The following is a 23,011-nucleotide window of genomic DNA, read 5'->3' as shown; positions in this document are numbered from 1 at the left end:
CCATTAGCCAAGGAAATCGATTTGCATTAATAAAATATCATCATGCAATGTCATCAAATATTTAATAAGCACTTACTATGTTCCAGGTACTGTGTTAGAAACCAAAGATAGTAAAAGTCCACTCTCAAAGAATGTACAATCTACTGTTTCCATGGGCTTGTAAACATTTGAAAACATAGTTCATACATGTGTAAGATGTATTATTGTGCTCATACACAGTAGTGGACTTATATTAATGCATTTTCATCAAGGTACTTATCACCTGTGAGGGGCAAAACTTGGTTTTGAAGGATAAAGAAATCTTACATATTACAATGGTTTGTGGTCTTCTAAAGCCCAAGTATCTGACAAAGTCTTATTTCTTAGTATCAACTGTTGTCACCAGACTGGATTTTTCAACTTGATGGAGTCAAAACAAAAAAACAAATTGAGGGACACCTGGGTAGCTGAGTTGGTTAAGTGTCTGTCTTCAACTCAGGTCATGATCCAAGGTTCCTGAGATCAAGCTCCACATGGGGCTCCCTGCTTAGGGGGGAGCCTGCTTCTCTCTCTCCCTATGCTGCTCTCTCCCTGCTTGAGCTCTCTTTCTTTCTCTCAAATAAATAAATAAAATCTTAAAAAAAAAAAAAAAAAAGATTGGGAAACATTGCGACAATGTGTTAAGTCCCCTGGGTTCATGGGTCTCAGATTAATTTCCCATGCTCCAGGAATTCCCCCAGCCCAGGTTTGTAACCTCTGAGGGTTGTAGGTCCCTCAAAAGCTGGTGGCTAGATAGGAGCCACCCACAGCACAATACTGGCATGGGGACACAAGATGGAGAAATGTGGGAATATATGGACTGAGAAAGGTAAGATTAGGAAGGAGAGGGACACAAGAAAAAAAAAAAAAACTCTTATTATTTAGCCTAAGAAACTTAAAAAAAAAAAAAAAAAAAAAACCATGAGAAAATCTGCACTTGAATTTGCTGGTGGGTAGAGAAAGGTGTGTGCTGCACCAGTGATTTTTAACAATTAAGAGTTTATGCTTTCACAGATGATTAAGTGATCTCTCACTAAGGCTGATTAATGGAATGATTCAAACAAAAATAGAAGAAACAAGCCAAGCTTTGCATCCAAAAAGGTGAAGGTTGAAGAGGGAATTTCCCGCTAAACATTTCAGTTCTAAGATGACCAGTTAATATACTGGGGTGTGCAAATATTTACACAATTAGGTGACTGGTTCTGAAGTCCCCAAGTGATGCCAGACCTGGCCCTATAAACCTTTCCTCTTTCCACTCTCCTCTCCATTCCACTCCACTCTCCTCCCTAATGGCAGCACTCCCTTCAGGTGCACGGAACTTCTAACCACACATACACGCATACACACACAGAAACTCCGTCTCTTCCAATGGAAGTGTAGGACACCACTTCAAATTTATCATCTTTAATCCCAAAGAGGAGCAAAAGCATAAGTGTCACAAAAACTTCAGGTCACTGAAGCTGCTAGCTCTCCATGGCCCTGAGGCTGCATTCAGGGACTCAGGGTAGTGGTGCTTTCTGAAAACAAGTATGTAATATTTATTCACCACTTGTGTTCAGAACACATTCTCTCACATACGGGAAATTTTCCGTCAATATTAGAACTGTTCTGAGTTAAATGTGAGTGTGCGTAATTTGGTCTATAGCATACATTAAAAAAAAAAATATGCACAGTACAACCACAGATCCCAAGGATCAAATAGTTTGGCCGGAATTTTTAACAGGACCATAAAATGATAATTGATGCTCAAGATGACCAACTGGAACATCCTGAAATACCTTCTGAGTTACAAAATGAAGCATCATGATGCAATCACCTTGAGGGCACACGATGAGGAACCAGACTAATCTGTGCTCTGCAACTTCCTTAGTTCATGCCACGTTTGGGAAGGTCACTTATCATTTTGAGGCCTCTGTTTCTTTATCTGTGAAGTGGCCACAATGATAGTATCTAACTCATAAAGATGCTGTGAAGATATTTCATACAACGCTTCACAATACACTCAATGGATAGTAGTTTTTTTGTTTGTTTGTTTGTTTGTTTTCCAATATGGCTTTCATGTGAATTTTGGTGTTTGGTGTTCTGGTTCTTTATTAAAATGATGATCTCTGATATATGTTCACACTCAGTAAGCCAGAATACTTATTCAAGAGGATATATATATAAAAAAAAAAGGATATCCAATATTCAAATTGTAATTTGAAGCATATTCTTATAGAGAGATTGCCACTTGCCCACCAAATGTGTATTCGATACTTATTGTTATTAACAGACCTCAGGTTTTATTCCAAGTATAATGTGCATAATTTAAAGACTTTATTTCCCAATGTCTCTTGCAGGTAGATGGAGCTTAAGTTCTGACTAGTTGGACATAAGAGGACGTGCTGAGTAAGAGCTCCCAGCAGTCTCCTTAAAGGAAGCTGCTTCAGCAAAGTGTGTCCCTACCGATTTTCCTCTTGTCCACTTTCTGGCAGCCTGTAATGTAGCTATGACTGCTGAAGCTCCAGTAGCCACATGGGCCTAGGAGTTGACTTTGAAAACTAAGCCTTTTAAAAAAATTTCATTTATTTATTTATTTATGATAGTCATACACACACAGAGAGAGAGAGGCAGAGACACAGGCAGAGGGAGAAGCAGGCTCCATGCACCGGGAGCCCGACGTGGGATTCGATCCCGGGTCTCCAGGATCGCGCCCGGGGCCAAAGGCAGGCACTAAACCTCTGTGCCACTGAGGGATCCCCTGAAAATTAAGCCTTAAGCTAAGTTAGGGAATAAAAAGTCAGAAGGAGCTTGGGTCATTTTGACTGCATAGCTGCTGTACCACGGGTAAAGAAGTCCAGATTTGTTTTATATGAGAGAAGAAACTTTGTGTTGTATAAGCCACTATTATTTTAGTGTTTTCTGTTATAATAGGTGTTAATTCTAAGCTTAAAACAGTTATATTTGAAATAGGACTTCTTCTACAGTATATATGATTTTTTACCCTTACATTCTTTCTTACGTCATTTAAATATTTGTATGTATAAATACTTTAAGCCTATAGGATAGCTTAAAGCTTCCAAGTGTAGTGTAGTTAGTTAATATAACTAACTCAGAAAACTGGCAGGAACTGATATACCTCAGGAATGTTTTTTTCTTAATTGTAACACCTTTAAAAAAAACAGAACATTGTTTGTAAAAATAAAACAAAAGCAAAGAAACAATAATCAAATCTGAATTAGTCTTAGCATCAATAAGATTATTTGGAAAAAAATACACAGAAGCATGAAGACAGATTTAGTAACACAAGTAAAAAGAAATGCATGGGCTGAATATTAAAAGTGCATTAGAAAACTGGTTTCTAGCCTAGTTTTCAAAATGCCAGGTTATCTCATGATTTTAATTAATAGTTACATAATAGTCTTAACAATTAGACCCAGAATTAATTATATCAAACCATTTCAAATCAACAACTATAGCAATAGCTAGTATTTACTGAATCCTTACTGTAGACCAGGGTTGTCCAAAGACAGAGGTCATGTTTTTAAATCATTTAATATACAGACCTCCTTCATGATGTCTGTGTCATCTGGCAAGAGAGGGGGAAAAGGTTTTCTAAAAAATCAAATAACACTAAAATGATACAACTCTGCATTTGTGCCATCCCTTTTTTAGCCTATTCTAAGAGATTCACACAGGCAAGTGTTCTAAAATTGAAACTGTTTCTCCAATACTAAACTCTAAGATTAACCTCTCTATGCCTGTTTTTTCATCCATAAAATTAAGATAATAAATGCAATAAAAACTGAGTTAATACAGGTAAAATGCTTAGAACAGTACCTGTCATAGTCAGCTACTATTTGTAACAGATAAGTGTTTTTTTTTTTTAAGATTTTTTTATTTGGTTATTCTTGGGAGACACTGAGAGAGAGAGAGGCAGAGACACAGGCAGAGGGAGAAGCAGGCTCCTCGCGGGGAGCCCGATGTGGGACTCGATCCCAGGACTCCAGGATCACACCCTGAGCCGAAGGCAGACGCTCAACCACCGAGCCACCCAGGTGTCCCTGTAACAGATAAGTTTATACTAAAGTCAGCTCTGCCTCTACTTCTTCATGTGTAAGATGGGCAAACCATTACAACAGTGTCCATATTCCTCATAGAATAACTAGCTTGATAGAATGGAGGCCCCCTGAAGGCAGAAATTTTGTCAGTTTTGTCCTCCAATACATCCCTACACAAAGAACAGTACATAGTACACACAAGGAACTCATTAATGTTAAATAAATAGAACTGGTTTAGTGCAGTTATTATGAAAAAACGCTGTAGGAACCTAAGGCATACCTCTCTATTTCATTATTCCACCCAACTTCGCTGGTTGATCAATTTACCTTCTTGCACTGTTTATACTCTATCTAAAAATCAAATTTTAAGTTCCAGATAAGAGAAATGATCACTGAATTTAGTACCATTTTTACCTATTGCTTTTTTTGCCATGTGATGCCTATTTCCCCTTTCACATATCTTACATAAAGTATTATACCTCCTTTTTTATTTTGGGAAAGTATTCATAACACAAAATTTAGTATTTTGACCAGCTTCAAGCATTCAGTTCAGTGGCATTAAGTTCATTCACATTGTTATGCAATCATCATTATTATCCATCTCTAGAAAATACCCCCCTTTTAAAAATACGGCTCCTGGTATACTTTAAGTTCTATTTATTAACTACTGTAGAGACAACTCAGAAATTGGTTACCTAGGCCAGTGAGAACTGTTTTCCCGTTTTGACAATCACGTTAACAATAAAGATTCTGTCAAAGTGGTCTGCTACTTGTTAAGCAAGAAAATTAAAGATATTTAAGGTCAGCCTTTCTGATTTCATGAGATGGGGAGTCACGTGTTTTGACATGCATTATCAGACACTAATTAACTAGTCGATTATACATCTACATATTTGTAAACCCTTTAAATTTGAGCCTTTTACAGCCAATCTCAGTGGAGCCTTCTAATCCCACAGACCCAATATAAAGGTAGCATTGTTCTGGATTGCAGTTTAGGGAATTTTAAGATCTATTCGGGAAAGGCCAAGATACTTTTTTTTTTTTTTTAATTTTTATTTATTTATGATAGTCACACACAGAGAGAGAGGCAGAGACACAGGCAGAGGGAGAAGCAGGCTCCATGCACCGGGAGCCCGATGTGGGATTCGATCCCGGGTCTCCAGGATCGCGCCCTGGGCCAAAGGCAGGCGCCAAACCACTGCGCCACCCAGGGATCCCCAAGATACTTTTTTTTTCAGCCTTCATCTCTGAATTGTGTATAGTCATACAGAAAAAAACATCTGTTTATACCCCATTTCTGCCTTATTGATACAAGAAGAAAAACACTGCCCGACACAACTAGAATGCCTGCCTTAGAAAATATTCTTCCAGAGTTTAAGGCCTTGAATGAGAATGAGTTTTCAAATTTACAGCTTTATCTGCTAGTTTTCAAATATGCATTTCAAATGTCCTAAGTAAACTTCGGCAAACATCTTGACCAGGAAAAAAGAACCAATGTCAATGTGTGACATGCTATTCTGTGAAGAGACACTTTTAATCCCCTCCAGAGAAGGAAACTGGCCACCACTTTATTAGATTTCATGTTTATGAAATGGTCACACAACAAACACATGCTATACTACAAACATAAACTTAATTTCTTCTGGAGAAGGACACTGCCATCATTTTATTAAATTTCACCTTTATTTAGCAATTACACTTCTAATTTTTCATATCATTGTGTTAGAGGCTTTGCAAGGTACAACTAAGGGATAAATCCTAGACCAAGAGGACAAAGCCATTTGTTTTTTTTTAACTGCATCACGGGTAACCTGACTCCAGAATTTTTACACACAACTTATATTTAATACATCGAGCAATTTACTTACAAGGGAGAATGTTCTTAAGAGAAGTACTCACTCAAAGTTGAGCAAACTGCACGGAACAGTTTAGTAACCAAGGCAACAGGATTGAAATCCTAAGATTCCCTGGAACTAGGGGTTCCCAACCAGGAACAGCTAATTCTGTCACATAGCCTTTTGAAGAAGATGAATTGAACACCAAGCAGCTTATGGTGACTCAGGTGAGTTTGAAAATTAAACATAAACAACTCCAAGGTTGTACCTACCTTATTGTTAATGGTGAAATACCACAAGCCATAAGAGGCCTTTCCCACTGCAGTTATTCTTATTTTTCACCCTCTGTGTAGCTGCAGGGGTAGAGAGTGGGCATCCATTTACCTAATGAATGACTATTATGTTTCAGCTATGAATCACCTTAAGAGAACAGTTACACGGCCTTCTCTGGGAAATAAAGTATTTGAGAGAAAAGGAACACATAGCTATGTTGTTCTATCTAGTCCAAATACTAACACTTTCTAATTCGTTTCAATGTTTAACCACCTGCTAGAATCAGTGGGTTTATTTTCACCTTAGCAAGAAAAATGCTTAACACGTGAGTATTTGAGAGCTAGGGGGTGGGCTGAGGAGAGAGAGGTAATAATTGTGCCAAAAATAAACTGAACAACAGTCTGATATAAAGACTACAGTGTAAACCCATTGATTAGAGCTCTCCAGTTCCTGCAAAAGAAAGCAATAACATAGTAGGGGTATGAAACAAATTTCAAATCTACTTATTGACATTTCTCCAGAAATTATTGGTTAGATAGAGAAATGTATGGGGAAAAGGGTGAATTCTTTTCATTCTACTCCACTACTGAGAATGTTTCCAAGGTTCCCGTTGTTTTTTATGGCTCTGTTTAAACTTAGATCTTATTAGGGCCAGTGCTGATTTTCTCTCCTTTTTTGCAGTTCTCTGTTCTTCAATCCTCTACAGAAAGCTAACATCTTACCTCACTGAGATGCACCCTCCACTGGCTAGCGGGGACATTGAAACTTCAGTGTGGCTGTGTTGATGCTTAGGACACACATAAGCTAAGCACATGGGGGGTCTAAATATACTACTGTTTTGGGTATTAAATCCAGATAAAGAATTGGTGATGCTGGAAGGTCAAGCGTAATCACTTCAGAAAGTCAGCCACATGTATCCTGGAGAAGCCATACAATTTTGGCATCATTCTGAGAATGCAACTGTACAAAGTCAGTCTAAATGGTCATCATGTCAAGAAATCTCAATTTGTGAAGAATCATATTCCCATAGAAAGGAGAACATTTGTTTTGAGTAGGTTTTTAAATGAAACACGCACCACAAGTAAAATATAATTCACCTAATATAAACTCATTTTTCATACACACAACTTTTCAAAAACAAGCTTATGGCTTAAGCAAGTCAAACTCAGATCGTAGAAATACTTTTCCCTTGACAAAGTCCCTGAGACAAAAATAGATACCCAGCCAACAAAAACTATTCATCTTTCCATTTAAAAGAAGAAATCCAACCACAGTATAAATGAATCATCCGGCAACAAATCTACTATTAGTGAAACAAGACTACAGTTTAATAGCTGCTGCTATGTTTTAGACCCCAGCTGATTTAGTTCAGCGATATACATCTGACAAGATACTCTGGACCATGGACTGGCTGTCTCGCCACAGCAAACTTAACACATGATTATGCTGGTTAGAGTAATTTGAAGTTTCAGAAGGTAAGTAGAAGCTGAGGTGTCCCTTCAGAGGAAAAAATGAGCACAGAATTGAAACAGAGTGAGGAAGATGCAGGAATTCAAGCAAAAAAATAAAATGAACACGCTGTGTGAAGGGGAGAATAGCCAGTGGAGAACGGGGCCAGGAGATCAAACCGGAAAATAGAGCGCAAATAAGATGGGAGGGTGCCAGTTGGTGAACAGCTTTTCTACTCTAAAAAAGGCTGAGGGTAGGTGCTCTGAGGTATAGTCAGATTCTGTATTTTAGGCTTCAAGGGCACTATCATTTATCTGTTAAAGGCTTTACTAAGCTAGGTAATCAAGTCTACTACCAAATTTTTAACTCAATAGTTGTCTCCTCCAAAATTTGTATCTACCCAGAACCTGTGAATGTGACCTTATTTGAAAATAGGGTCTTTAGGGATGTAACCAACTAAGATGAGGCCATAGTAGACTAATTAGGGTGGATCCTAAATATGATAGACCTGATATCCTTAAAAGAGGAAAAATTGAACACAGACATACAGGGAGAACATCACATGATGACAGAGGCAGAGATTAGAGAATTGCATCTGTAAGCCAAGGAATGCCAAGGAATGCCAGCAGCCTCCAGAAGCTAGAAAGAGGCATAGGAGAATCCTCCCACAGTCTTTGGAGATAGCATGGCCATGTTGAATCCTTGATTTTAGACATCCAGCCTCCAACACTATAAATTTCTGTTGTTTTGAGCCACCCAGTTTGTGAGACGTTGTTATGGCAGCCGTAGGAAACTAATGCAGGGAGTGAAGCATTCTGAAATGATGATTTACAGAAATTATTCTGGCAGTGATGAGTGGGATGAATTGAAAGGGGGAGAGGCTGGAACTAAAAAGACCAGTGAGGAGGATATTATAGTCATTCAGTCTTGGAAAACAAGAAGGATGTGGGCCAGGCTAGTGACAGTGGAACAAAAACAAAGCCAAAACCTAGAGATGTTGAATAGAAAGAACTGATAATACATGGTGAAGAAGAGCCAGACACATGAATGATTCCAAAGTCAGATAAAGAAGGATAGAGCCTCTTGCAGAAATGGAAAGGAACAGAAGAAACAAACAAGTGTGCTCTAAAGGAGAGAAAGGGGAAAATGGCAAGTTTGGTTTCAGATGAATCTAAAAAGTTAACAGGTGAAGCTCTGAGGAGAGTAACTTTTCAAGGTGGTTTAAAGCAACAGTAGCAGCCAGGGCCAAGTACTAGAGTAATGGGAGACACATACAACAGATGGGAAAAAAGAGAAGGATAGCCTAGTATAGCCTCCTTCTTCTCTCCTGGGAACAATTTTTCTGTCCTGTGAATATCGAACAGTAATTTACCCAGTGACCTCTTCTTGGCTCTGGGCTTTTCTAAACATATCAAGTCTCATGAACTCTTGCCTCTATTTCTAAGATTAATGGAGAATTATGAAATATATCTACCCTGGACAGACTCATTCACACTATCTATTCAGTTATTATAAGTTAAGCAAAGCATATAACTTATGACTAAATAGCTTATTTTCTTTTTTCTTCTGGATTTCAGAATTCTGAAAAATAACCAAGCACAGAAACCAATATCTCTTTACTCTGAAAACTCTAACAAAGAGCAAACTTGGAAAGTCAACTGTAAAGGAAGTTTTAAAACTACTTCTGTGGGAAGCTGTTCAATAAATGGAATTGATACAACTGTGCAGCCATCTGTATAAAAACGATTCTAGAACCACTTTCATACTGTATAGTAGGACAAACTCAAATGGATCAAAGATATAAATGCAAAAAGGGAAACTACTAAGGTACCAGATTAAAACATTCTTTCTGTGGGTTAAAATTTTCTTAAAGGTATTTGCCAGGTAGATTCACGGAACTGTTAAAATCCTAAATCAACTTCAAAGCCAGAAGTTCAGTGAACCACTTGGGCGGGCAAAAAAGAGTAAATGATTAGCCAGGCCTACACTAAGTGAGCCAAACATTCCTCTTTAAATCAAAAGCTCCTTATTTCTTTTGCCTCAAAAATACAGGCACCTTTTCTTTTTAATACAATGTGTAATAGTTTCCTAGGTCTGTCGTACAAAGTACAAAAAAACGGGTGCCTTAAAACAACAGAAGTTTATTGCCTCACAGTTTTGGAGGCTAGAATAGAAGTCTGAGATCAAGATGTCAGTAAGACCAGGCTCTCTCTGAAGGCTCTAGGGGAGGATCCTTCCTGGCCTCATCTAGATTCTGGTGTCTGCTGCACCTTTGGCATTCCTTGGCTTAGAGGCACATTGCTCCACTCACACGGCCATTCTTCTTCCTGTGAGTCTTTATATTATCTTCCTTCAGGGCATTTCTATCTCTACGTCCAAATTTCCCCTTTTTTATAAGGATTGGAGCCCACCCCCAATGAGTTCATTTGAACTTGAAGACCCTATTTCCAACTAAGACCACATCTGAAGTACAAAGCATTAGAATTTCAACATATCTTTTTGGGGGAGCACAATTCAATCCACTTTAACACATTTTAATAGTAATACATCTAAATAGTGACCAAAAAACTGACATTCTCCATGCCAAATCCTCCTGGGAGTAGCAGAGCCACAGGCCAACACTTCCCACAGGGTGACCTGGGGACATCCAGCACCACATGTCACCCAACTAGAGATAAACATGATAAACATGCAGATTCTAAGGTCCCAACCCACACTCACTGCAACAGAACCCTGGGTAGGGTGAGGCAAAGAGGCCAAATGGGGCATTTTCCTCAAATACTCTCAAGAAGAGAAAAGGATTTTAAAGGCTTAAAGCATCTGAGCCAAGGAGCATCTATGGGCCCTCAAAGTTTCATGTGAGAGACAAATCTAGTAAGCAGCTGCTTTCCTTGGGCTCCAACCAGAGCTTCCACAGGAGTAGTGAAAAGCCGAGCTGGGCTGACTTGGAAGTGGAACACTCCAAAGAAAGCTCTGCATTGCCAGCCCAGAGGGACTGCCACCATTCATGCTAGGGTAATTCTAACCCAGTCCCAGGCTTTTATTTACTGAATGGTTGCAAAATTTAAACCACGAATCTACCCTTAAACATATGCATTTGTCACCTCTCCAGGATGTCACCATACTTCCATGTCATGTTATCTTTCGTCACTGTGCCATGCCAAAACAGGCTGGAACACTATGACAGCCTGAGAGCAGGGTCCACTGGTCTGATTACAGGTTGGGGATCAGAGCACCAGATAGGATAGCCAAGTCCCTGGAATCCACAAGAACCTCCCAGAATAGAATATGTTCCTTGAAGATGCTCCCAGTTCCCACATTGAGGTATTGTGCCCTCTCCTTGCCCCCTTGTCCCTACCCATTCTAAGTTTTAAATTACATACACTAAGTGAAACTAACTTGCTGCTAGCCAACGGACGCCTGTTAAAGTCCTCAGAGCTCAAGCTGTGCACATTCCTCTGAATATTGCTCTGCCCCTTACAAAAGAGAGGTTGGAAATAAATCTTGCTAAGGCAGCTGCTGGAGAGATATTAGAACAGTAGGTAGATTCTGAAGAGAGGTAAAAGAGAATAACACCACAGCCCTAAAAATCACTTCTTCTTTATGGAAAAATTCAGTTCTAACAGGGCTCAGAGATTTTTTAAAATCAGAAGTTCCAAAAAAATCCCTTTATTCATTCATTCATTCATTCAATAAGCATTCCCTGTGCTTCACTGCTGATTTAAGTGATGAGGAAAGTACAAGAGTCAGGAAAGCTAATTACTAGATCTGTGGTGAACACAGGAGCAGAAGAAGCCTTGAGCCCTGGAATGGCTAAGAAAATCATACACTCTCGAGACAACACAAGAAGCTTCTAAGAAACACAGCTTGTAGCCAATAGGAAGCATGTCCAGAAAAAGTGGATTCTCTCCCCCCAGGGCCAAAACTGAGCAAGAAGAGAATGCAAAGAAAATGATGGGGAGTCAGGGGCACAGAAAGAAGTGGGGCTTAATTCAGCATTGAGTCATCAGTGACTGAGGCAGGAAAGGGGAAGGGGAAATGTTGCCTATTTTGCCACCAAAAGAATGATGAAGTGCTTAAGGTAGCATATTTCCCATGAAACTGAGCTCAACTATCATTTTCCTTTATTCTTCTTCCCGGGATAGCAGCTTCAGCACACAGTCCCAGATTTGTGCCCAGTGGTCAATGAGGCTGTCAGGTTTCTGGTTATCAGTTTTCAAAAGACAACAAAGAGCCCAGGACTAGATATTTATCCAAATAGTCATTAAATAGACAGAACTAGAACTTGAAGTATGAAATTGTCCTTGAGATATGTATAATTACAGAAAATTTTAGAAAAGGCATAATTTTCAATAAATCAAAGTAACAGTTTTATAATGTGATTCAAGCTTCTAGGAAAAAAAATTAAATGTATTTCACTAGCACTGAAACTAAGAATCAGCCAGGTAATGATGTAACTGTGTGTGATGCAGATATTAAAAATATAACAACTTCACAGTCATTTTTTTCCTTTCTTGATCTTCAGATAAACACTATTCTTGCTAAGAAGTTTTCACCATGTACTGAATAATAGTAAATTAATATTTAGTGATATAACCCTTTTAAAACTAAATTTCTACCCATGGATACATAATGTAAAGTACTTTTTTAAAGATTAACAAATTTCACAATAAAGAGAAAAGCCTTTTCTATAGCTAGATATCAAAAAGCAGATATAAACACATTATTTTAAAAAAGCATCCCTTGCCAGAGCTGGGTAGGTAGATTTTATCATTCTTGCTGTTGTTTTTAAATTGCAAAGGGAAAAAAATAATTTATTGCTGTAAACTATACCCAGGTCTAATATAGCTACTTTACAGGTTGGAACTTGACTACCACAACTGCATGATGTATTTTATCATAATGCTGTTCATACTTTGCGTCTAAGTAAAGAAATATATCATCCACTCAAAAAATATGCCCCACATGTTAGGAAAAAGGAAAATTCAACTTAAAATCACCAACATTTGAAAATCCTGACAATATTCTATTGGTTAAAAAAAACAAACTTCTTGAACTACTAAAATAATCCAATTAATTATTTTTATTAAAATTCATCATGCAAAATGAAATCGATTTGGGGGGTTCCAGTCCAAGATGGAGACATAGGAAATTCCTGAATTCACATACTCCCATAGATATAGTAAATCTCTAGCTAAAAAGAGCAATTTCCTCTGAAACTAGCTAAGTGATTCCTACATACTGGGAAAATGAAAAAAAAAAAAAAAAAAAACCCTCATCAGAATAGGTAGTAAAGACTACCTATTGTTTGTATGGTGAGAAACATACTATTACCATAAACCTCCCCCCACCCCCACCGTCCCTCCTGGAACAGTGACAAACAATCAAGAGGGAACTCAAAACTCCCAGAATCTCTCTGAGGAGTAAAAGATTTGAAACCAACATATAACACTCCAGCTTTTGAGACTTTCACCTAACGGATGAGCTACCAAAACAGGTGGCTCTGAAATACATGAGAAATAGAAGACTACAGCAAACAAAGAAACTTCTTTATGAGCTTATAAGGACTCACTGTCTATTCTCCCAGGATTCGGCATGGAAAAAGTGAACATCTCCTAGTCTTTGTCTGAAAGGGGTCTACTTGCATATTTTAAGAGCTGCTATTTGTGAATCTAACTTAGCATCATCTAAAGATTCAGAGACTGGGGAAGCAAATAGACACCATTATCCCTATAGTCTGATCCAAAACTCACCTATCTCTCTCTAAAAGGGTCTTGTACACATATTCTGGTGCCCCAACTTTTGTGGCTGCTGCCCAGGGAACTCATCCTTTGATCACCTGGTTCTATTGGCCAGCAGGGCTTATATTTGCCAATCCCACAGGCCTGTAGCAAACAAAGAAACAGTTCCTAAGGGGCTATCCCCCAGGGCTTAGAACAGAGCAAATAAAAACTCTCATCTCAGTCTTTCCCTGAAACTGGTTTATTTGTATCCTTTAAAAGCTGCTATCCAAAGATCCAGCTACCAATTAGCCTGAATCTAGGTGTTCCCTGAGATCCACCCCTTTGGGATACTGACAAGTCTTGGCACACCCTCAACTAAGGGAACCACTAAGAACAAAGAAGCCTGCCTAGACAATCACAGAAGTCTGAGAGACAACCAAGAGCTCAGGCTGGACTGAACAATGAGGTGACCACTCCATCAAGGCTAGGAGAGGGGGCTATTTCATCTAATGCACAAGAACCAACACAGAGTCAAGGAAAATGAATAAACAGAGGAATATATTCCAAACAAAAGAAATAACATAAAATTCCAGAAACAGACTAACAAAATGGAGAGAAGTGCTTTACTTAATAAAGAGTCCAAAATAATCACAAAGATGTTTACCAAAATCAGGAGAACAATACATGAACAAAGTGAGAATGTCAACAAAGAGACAGGAAATATAAGAAAATACTAAACAAAAATCACAGAACTGAAGAATATGATAAGTACACTGAAAAAAATAATAGAGGGGTTCAATACAAGGCTAGATCAGATTGAAGAAAGGATCCACAAATTCAAAGACAGGGTGGAGGATTCATCCAATCAGAGGAGTGAAAAGAGAAAAAGAATGAAGAAGAGTAAGATAGCATGAGGGACTTATAGGATAACATCAAGAAACTCAGCATTCACATTATAGGGATCCCAAGAGAAGAGAGAATGGAAGAGGTAAAAGCTCACTCAAGAAAGCAATGGCTAAAAACTTCCCTAATCTGGGGAAAGAGAGACATCCAGATATAGGAAGCCTGAAGAGTTACAAAAAAGATGAACCCAAAGAAAGCCACATCAAGACACATTAAAATTAAAGTGTCACAAGTTAAAGACAAAAGAGAACCTTAAAAGCAGTAAAAGAAAAACAACTTGTTACACACGGGGCTACCACCAGATAAGGCTATCTACAGTTAACACAATCAGCATGTTTTCAGCAGAAACTTCACAGGTCAAAAGAGAGAGGCATAATATATATTCAGAGCACTGAAAGAAAAAACCACCAACCAAGAATACTCTACCCAGCAAAGTTATCCTTCAGAATTTTGAAGGAGAGGTCAAGAGTTTATCAGACAAGCAAAAGCTGGAGGACTTCATCACCACTAGTCTTGCCTTACAAGAAATGTTAAAGGAATTTTTTTCAAGCTAAAATTAAAAATGCTAATTAGTAATAGGAAAACATATCAAAGTATAAACATCAATGGTAACATAAAGTTAAATTCAGAATACTCTAATGTCATAGTGATAGATAAATCATTTATAAATCTAGTAGGAAGTTAGGAGACAAAAGTAGTAAAAATAAGTATAACTACAATAATTTATAATGGATGTCCAAGGTAAAAAGATGTAAATTATGACATCAAACATAAAACATGGAGGGAGAATAAAAAAAAAAAAAATAGAGCTTAATATGTGTTCAATCTCAACTTGTCAAAAATCACCAAAATATGTTATAAATACCAGTTGTTACATGTAAGCCTAGTGGGAACTACAAAGCAAATATCTATAGTAGATAAAGAAAAGATAAGAAAGTAATCTAAGCAAACCATTGCGAGAGTCACCAAACCATAAGGGAAGAAAGAAAAACAACAACAACAACAACAACAACAGAGGAACTACAAAACAACCAGAAAACAATAAACAAGATGGCAACAAGTACACAACTATCAATAATTACTTTAAATGTTAATGAACTAAATCCTCCAACTAAAGGACATAAAGTGACTGAACTAATAAAAAAACAAGATCCAATTATATGCTATCTACAAGAGACTCACTTCAGGTTTAAGAATACAAAAATACTGAAAGTGAAATATAGAAAAAGATACTCTACACAAATGGAAATCAAAAGAAAGAAAGGATTGTAATATAAAATAAAATTCAAGAATTTAAAGGAAAGATTGTAAGAATACAAAAAAAAATCATTATATAATGTTGAAGGGGTCAATCCAACAAGACAGAAAAACATTTGTAAATATTTATGCACCCAACAATGGAGCACCTAACTACATAAAGCAAACATTAACAGACCTGGAGAGAAGAACAGACAGCAATTCAAGAATAATAAAGGGCTTCAAATAACCCCATTTTCAACAATGGATAGATGATCCAGACAAAAAAAATCAATAAAGAAACATTGGGTTTAAACAACTCACTAGACTTAATGTGAGAGGTATCTCATGGTCATGGATTAGAAAAAATAATACTAGTAAAATGTCTGTATTACCCAAAGCAATCTACAGATTCAGGTGTAGTCTATCAAAATTCCAATGAGGTTTTTCGCAGAAATAAGGGAAAAAAATCCTAAAATTCCAATGAAACTATAAAGACCTTGAATAGGCAAAGCAATTTTAAGAAAGAAGAACAAAACTAGAGGCATAAGCATCAAACTTCCAGATTTTAAACTATATTATAAAGCCATAGTAATCAAAAAAGTATGATATTAGCATAAAAACAATGATATAGATCAAGGGCACAGAACAGAGAGGCCAGACATAAACTCAAGCATATGTAGTCAATTATTTTATAACAAAAGAGCTAAGAATATACAATGAGGAAAAGATGGTCTCTTTAATAAAAGGTGATGGGAAACTGGACAGCCACATGCACAAGAATAAAACTGGACCGCCATCCTACATCATACAAAAAAATCAATTCAAAGTGAATTAAGGACTTGAAAGTAGATGTGCAACCAAAAAACTCCTAGAAGAAAATATAAGAGAAAGAGTTCCTTCACATCAATCTTGGCAATGATTATTTTGGATCTGACACCAAAAGTAAAGGCAACAAAAACAAAAATAACCACGTGGGAATACATCACTAAACTAAAAATAACTTTAGCATAGCACAATGAAAAGGCAACCTATTAATGAGATAAAATATCTGCAAATCATATACCTGATAAGGGGTTAATATCCAAAATATATAAAGAACACATATATCTCAATAGCAAAAAAGACAGTGTGATTAAAAAAAAGGGCAGGGAGCACCTGTGTGGCTTAGTCAGTTAAGCATCTGACTCTTGCTTTCAACTCAGGTCATGATCTTAGAGTTGTGAGATCAAGCCCTGCACTGGGCTCTGTACCAGGAATGAAGCCTGATTAAGATTCTTTCTCTCCCTCTGCCCCTCCGTACCCCATCCCTTGCAAATTGCAAGCATACTCTCTCTCTTAATAAAAAAAAAAAAATGGCAGAGGACTGAATAGACATTTTTCCAAAGAATACATACAAACTGGCCAAGAGGTACATAAAAAGATGCTCAACATCACTAATCGGAAGGGAAAGACAAATCAAATCACAATGAGATATCACCTTATATCTGTTAGATTGGCTGTCATCAAAAAGACAACAGATAAATATTGATGAGTAAGGAATTCTTGTATAGTGTTCATGGAACTGTAACCTAGTGTTTCACAGCCACTGTGAAAAACAAGATAGAGGTTCTCCAAAAAATTTTAAAATAATTATATGACCCAGTAATCCCATTTCTGGGCATATATCCAAAGGAATTGAAAGCAGCATTTCAAAGAGATATCTGTACTTCCCTGTTCACTGCAGTATTATACATAATAGTCAAGAGAGGAAAACAACCCAAGTGTCCATCAACAGATAAACAAGTAAGATCTGACAAATCTAGATCCAGATATAGTGGAATATTATTCAGCCATGAAAGAAAAAAGGAAATCCTGCTGTTTGTAACAACATGGAAAGATCTTAATGCCTTATACTAAGTGAAATAAGCCAAAGAGGGAGAAATAAATGCTGCATGATATTACTTAGATGTGGAATCAAAGAAGACAAAAATGTCCAACTCAGAAACAGAGCAAAAAAGTGATTGCCAGGATTTGGGGGATGGGACAAATAGGGAGAGGTTGGTAAGAATATAAACTGTCAGTTAGCAGATGAAAAAGGTCTGAAGATCTAAATCATGGTGATTATCAATGATAACACTGTACCCTATAATTAAAATTTGCTGAGAGTAGAACTTAAATGTTCTCACAAAAAAAAAAAAAAAATGAGGTGATGGATGGTGTAGGTTAACTAGATGGGAGGGGATCCTTTCACAAAGCCTAAGTATTATCAAATCAGCACAACTTGAAACATCTTATAATTTTGTCAATACTTCACTGAAACTGAAGTTTTTAAAAATGAAATCAACTCACAATTTCTTCTTTATCGATAGCATCTAAATATTAACCAAGGACCTCTGGGAGGCTCAGTCAGTCGAACATCTGACTCTTGATTTTGGCTCAGGTCATGATCTCAGGGTTGTGAGATAGAATCTGCCTGAGATTCTTTCTATTTACCTCTGCCCCACCCACCTACCTCCCCACCCCCGCTTTGCACTCTAAATAAATAAATAAATAAATAAATAAATAAATAAATAAATAAACTCTTTTTAAAAAATAAAAAAAAACAAAGACTAACCAAATGTTCCATGCAGGTTTTTGTATCATGCAGTTAATTCCAAGTACTTCTCTTAGAACTGGCTTTCTTACTACTCTTAACAATGATTTTTTTTTGTCTTCCTTATATATTAATCTCGAAGTATCACCATGCAACATTGCCTATATTAGATTTTTAGTACTGCCTTTTTTTTTTTTTAAATGACAGATGGCATTTGGATATGTAAAAGCTTTCCAAAATGTGATTTTGTCAGTTTTCTGTAAAACTTGGTAATTATCTTCAAAATTTTTCCTGAAGACTTTTTCTTCTTTTTTTTTTATCTTTTTAAAATCAATGACTATTTTTATTCTGCTTGGTCAGACAAATAGGCTTATGATTTATAACAGCTGTATTTCAATAGTGCACAAACACACAACTTCATTTCTGCCTTTATAATCCTTTTTTTTTTTTTAACCATCAAGTAATAAAGCATCATTTGGTCCAAGGGTTTGGAATCATTTCAGTCTTTTAAACTAATAGAATCAAGTGGTTTTGCTATACACCTTATTATCATAAATTTTCTTTAATTCTGGGTTAAACAATGGGATAGCTAAGCATGGACATATCTTCTTTCCCTTGATTTCTGTCTCCATTTTGTTCCTAAATTTAGAAGATTACTGCCATGAATTCTTCATTTACTGTTAATATACTTGAACTTCATTCCACTATTTCACATGCCCTTCAAATTTTTATAATTACAAAAATGTTGTGAAGGAAATCTACAGATAAGTATGAAAATATATACTTGAGTTCGACAGTGTTCTGAACTAATACTGACAAGACTTCAAGAGGGAAAATATATAAAACTTAACAGCAACCAAGAGTTGGTTCTCAGATATATGGTCATTATTTGTTTTGTTTTGTTTTTCTCTTTTCCCAAAGTATTTTTTAAAAGGTGGTACACAAATACAAAGATAAAGCCTATAATAACCACATTACATTTAGATTTGCTTACATGGATCTGCTTCACATGAGAATGGTAAGCAAGGTAGGTGCTCAATAAAACTCTTAATTTCAAAGATGGCCAATATTTTTGATATGGCAGTTGGATTTACCCTAAAAATCTAAATATGCCTGTCAATCCCCATGTCTCCATTTAATGCAAGCTCCACCACCTAAATGGATGCCCTCTATCAAGTTGGGAATCAAACATTATTCAAAGGACCACATGTTTATATGTTAATATATGCAAATACATGAAATAGTCTCCAAGGCAGACATTTGTTCACTTGGTCTATAACCAAACTGTGAAATGCAAGAACCAAACCCCACATTTATTTAGTTTGATTAAAAAAAAATCTCATGCTTCATAGTTAATAATTAATTTCATCTATTAAAAGAAACCAAGCAAGACAATCTCTAACACCATTACTCATTTGATCTATAAGCCCAGAAAAAAGATTTAACTTCCTCTTGCCTTGGTTCATCTATGTTAGCTCCTGAATGGATATATTGGAGCATGGAGGAGGTCATTTTCTAGTCTTGTTTCCATAATAACTAGAGTTCTTCTCCCTGAACAACAAGAGCAATAGTCAAATTTTACAGGAACACCAGTTCTGAAAGAACCAACTGAACGACCAAGTGTCACTTCAGCCAGTGCATCTTTCTATCAGCTCCTCTCAGGGATGAGAACCTAATTTATTTTTCTTTTGTATTGCCTTTCTCCTAAATTATTATGAGTAGACAGTTGAGTGAATAATTGACATTCAGTAAAGATACCTATTATCTCTCTAGTCAATAAAGATCTTAAAAGAAAATACTTTAAAGTAAAACTGTCTCTAACAATTGAGGTGTTTTAAACAAAAGTTCTCAATATTACAAATTTGCAGCGCATGGATTATTTTGTGTTAAAAATTTCTGACAATATGAACACATAATATTACATACACTTATTATGTTGTGACCATCCAAGGTTCTTTGGTTAAAAATAATATCAGGTTAAAGACTTTAATCTTCCAGATTTGGATTTTAAAACATTATTTCCTAGTTTCCAGGAGAATTATAGTATGTTGATAGTAAAATAATAAATTCAGATGTAACCTTGAAACCAATTCGACAGCAAACTGTTGTTTCCCACCACTTCTCCCATGACAGCAAAATCAAGTCATGAGTAGTTATTGACTCAAATCAATGTTGAGCTTAGAGTTCTTACCTGGTACCCTCTTTGCCCAGTTGATCATGTGAACCAGCTCCCTGTCAGCAAGGTTGGTCAGCAAGCCCATCATCGAAGCTTCACTGAAGGGTCTGGATGGGTCATAGTCGGAATAGATTATGGGGGGCTCAGCCTCTAACAAGGCACTGACCATCTGATCGGCTGTCAGGGACAAGGCTGGGCTGTTCTTCTTAGTATGCTTAATCAAGAGAGGGCTTGGCCAAAGGCTGGAAGTCCTCACATCTCCAGAGGACCCCACTTCATTCCTGCCCTCCCCATCATCTCTCTGGCGTTTGTGTTTCAACATTCTTCCTCCTCTTCGGTCTTTCCGTATCCCTGAGAACAAAGGGAAAAAAGCACCCTGTTTATTTCTTTTTCTCATATAAACTTTCATACTAAAAGCAACTTAATTGCTAATAGCCTTTATTTTATTTACAGAAATATTTTGAGGCACAGGTGTACTAGTGTTTACCAACCAGCTGCCTAAGAGGAAAAACAGGCTTTGATGTGTAGCATTCACCAATTTCCATGGTATAAATGCTCCCACTGTGATAAATTTCAAGCTACTTGTCTGATATTAAGTGGTTTACAAAACTCCTGAAAAGTTAAAAGTAGACTTTTATGGGCCAGTACAAGCTGATTTTGACAAACCATTTGTGTATGTGTGTGTGTGTGTGCATGTGCAGGTGTGTCACAGATGCTACAAATAGAATGGAATTATAATTAGTTATTCTTGAAATATGGCTTAGCATCAAAGACTTCTACTGTGAATATTCTTTAAACAGAAATTTAAATGACAATGAAAAAAAGCACTTTCTAACCATCTTTATTTTCCAAGTAGGCCATTTAATGGAAGACACTGAAGGGAAATGACTTATTGGAAATGCATCTGACAGCCCCTGGCTCCCACAGGTGCTCAGCAAGTCTTTGATTGCAGCCAAGCTGCACCTTATCACCTTACTCAGTACTTAACCTAAGACCGCCAAGTCATTTACCTGGCTCTAAGATTTTCACAAATGTATTTCTCTTTCCCTAATATAAAAGCTTTTAAAATAATTGAAAATAATTGCCCCCCAAAGGCTTACCCAGCTGTGGTTCTCACTAACTAAATTATAGGGAGAAGGAGAATCCAATCTCTTTTCCAGTGATTCTTCAAGGTTTCAGCTCAGCGTCTTAACCTGGAAAAGGCCATGCTGTAGTGCTGAAATGTATCAGCAGAAACAAATATCTTAAAAAGACAAAAATTAACACAAGCTTCCATATTTTCAAAAATGTTCATCAGGGTGCCTGGGTGGCTAAGTCGGTAAAGTGTCTGCCTTCAGCTCAGATCATGATCCTGGGGTCCTGGGATTGAGCCCCACATTGGGCTCCCTGCTCAGCAGAGAGTCTGTTTCTCCCTCACCCTCTCCCTCCTGCTCATGCTCTCACTCACTCTCTTTCTCAAATGAATAAATTATAAACAAAAAATCTTTTAAAAAATCTTCATCTCGCCAAAATATGTTGGACAGCAACAGTTCTTAGATTTATATGAAAAAATAATCATTTTGGTAAAAAGCTAATACAATTATTTTTAATATTAAAGACATGAGAAGTACACACTTTTGTAATATATTACCTGTTCTCTCCATAACAAATGAATAACTAATGTCAGAACTTTGTTCTATTCTGTTCTAATTTGTCAAAGAATTGAGAAAATTTGTGGTTGTGAATTTTTTAAGTGTAACTTTTATTCTTATGTCTAGATTAGATATATTAGACAATGCCTTCAAAATATAATAAAGTCACAGATCCTATTTATTCAGTATTAAAATAAGAATTTCTAAGAACTCTTGGAATAAGTAATAATAGTAAAGATTATCATCACTAATACACAGCACTCGCCATGTATTTTAAGCACTTTATCTACACTTACATAAAAGCACTTTATAACTAATTCAGTCCTCACAATGATCTTGTAAGGTAAATAGTGGGAAACAACTACGTAGAAAGGTAAATGAACTTGTCCAAGACCATTCTATAATAAGTATGATTTGAGATCCTGGCTCTAAAATGAAGATGTTTTTTCAGTTAACAGTTTTAAAATCTTAGCAATTATCAACAAAGTTAACAAATCTAAAAATATCCAGAAGTAAAATAACTCAGATGAGAACAGTTGTATCTGACCCATCATTGTCCTTAGACATTTCAACTAGTTCACTGCCAGGGGTGCTAATGAGAGAAGACTATCTGAATTAAGAAAGATGATACTCTCTACTTCAGCTCATTAGTGCAGACCTGGAGTTATCATACCCATTGCTGGATGCTACCTGTATAAGAAAAATAAACTTTTTAGAGTAACTAGGATGATGGAGAGATGTGAAATCAGGTCCCATGGAGATTTGCTGAGCAACTAAGAGGGGTTAACATAAAGAAAAGAAGACTTAGAGGAAACATGAATGTCACCCTCAACTGAGCTAGCCTATCCTGTAAAGATGGTGCTATGGTTTGAATGTTTGTATCCCCCCAAATTCTAATGTTAAAATCTAATCCCCAACTGATGGTACTTGGAGGTGGAGCCTTCAGTAAGTAATTAAGTCATGAAAATACAGCCCTCATGAATAGGATTAGTGCCTTTATAAGAGGCCAGAGAGCTACTATGAGCTTGCTCTCTCTACCATGTGAGGATACGAGAAGACAGCTTTCTGCAAGACAGGAAGCAGACCCTATTCAGACACCAGATCTGCTGGCACCTTGATCTTGGAATTCCCAATCTCCAGAACTGTGAAAAA

At 36.9% G+C, this 23,011-nt stretch overlaps 1 protein-coding gene and 1 long non-coding RNA gene across 4 annotated transcripts in view; one reads left to right on the top strand and one right to left on the bottom strand.

The window, feature by feature from the left end:
- The window catches only part of ESR1 (estrogen receptor 1), a 277,313-nt gene that overhangs the window by 136,444 nt on the left and 117,858 nt on the right, over window positions 1-23,011 (bottom strand). For all 3 annotated transcript variants that reach the window (XM_077896962.1, XM_077896968.1, XM_077896956.1), the window contains exon 5: window positions 20,244-20,579. In XM_077896962.1, the coding sequence (XP_077753088.1) occupies window positions 20,244-20,579 (336 nt within the window). The remainder of the gene's footprint in view (window positions 1-20,243; window positions 20,580-23,011) is intronic.
- On the top strand, window positions 5,992-9,335 carry LOC144313743 (uncharacterized). The gene is made up of 3 exons (XR_013379377.1): window positions 5,992-6,120; window positions 6,848-7,641; window positions 9,193-9,335. It is a non-coding gene; the product is annotated as an uncharacterized LOC144313743 (long non-coding RNA).

Source organism: Canis aureus, chromosome 1, assembly GCF_053574225.1.
Source record: "Canis aureus isolate CA01 chromosome 1, VMU_Caureus_v.1.0, whole genome shotgun sequence".
Classification (NCBI taxonomy): Eukaryota; Metazoa; Chordata; class Mammalia; order Carnivora; family Canidae; genus Canis; species Canis aureus.
This window is presented reverse-complemented; position numbering and strand designations above follow the sequence as displayed.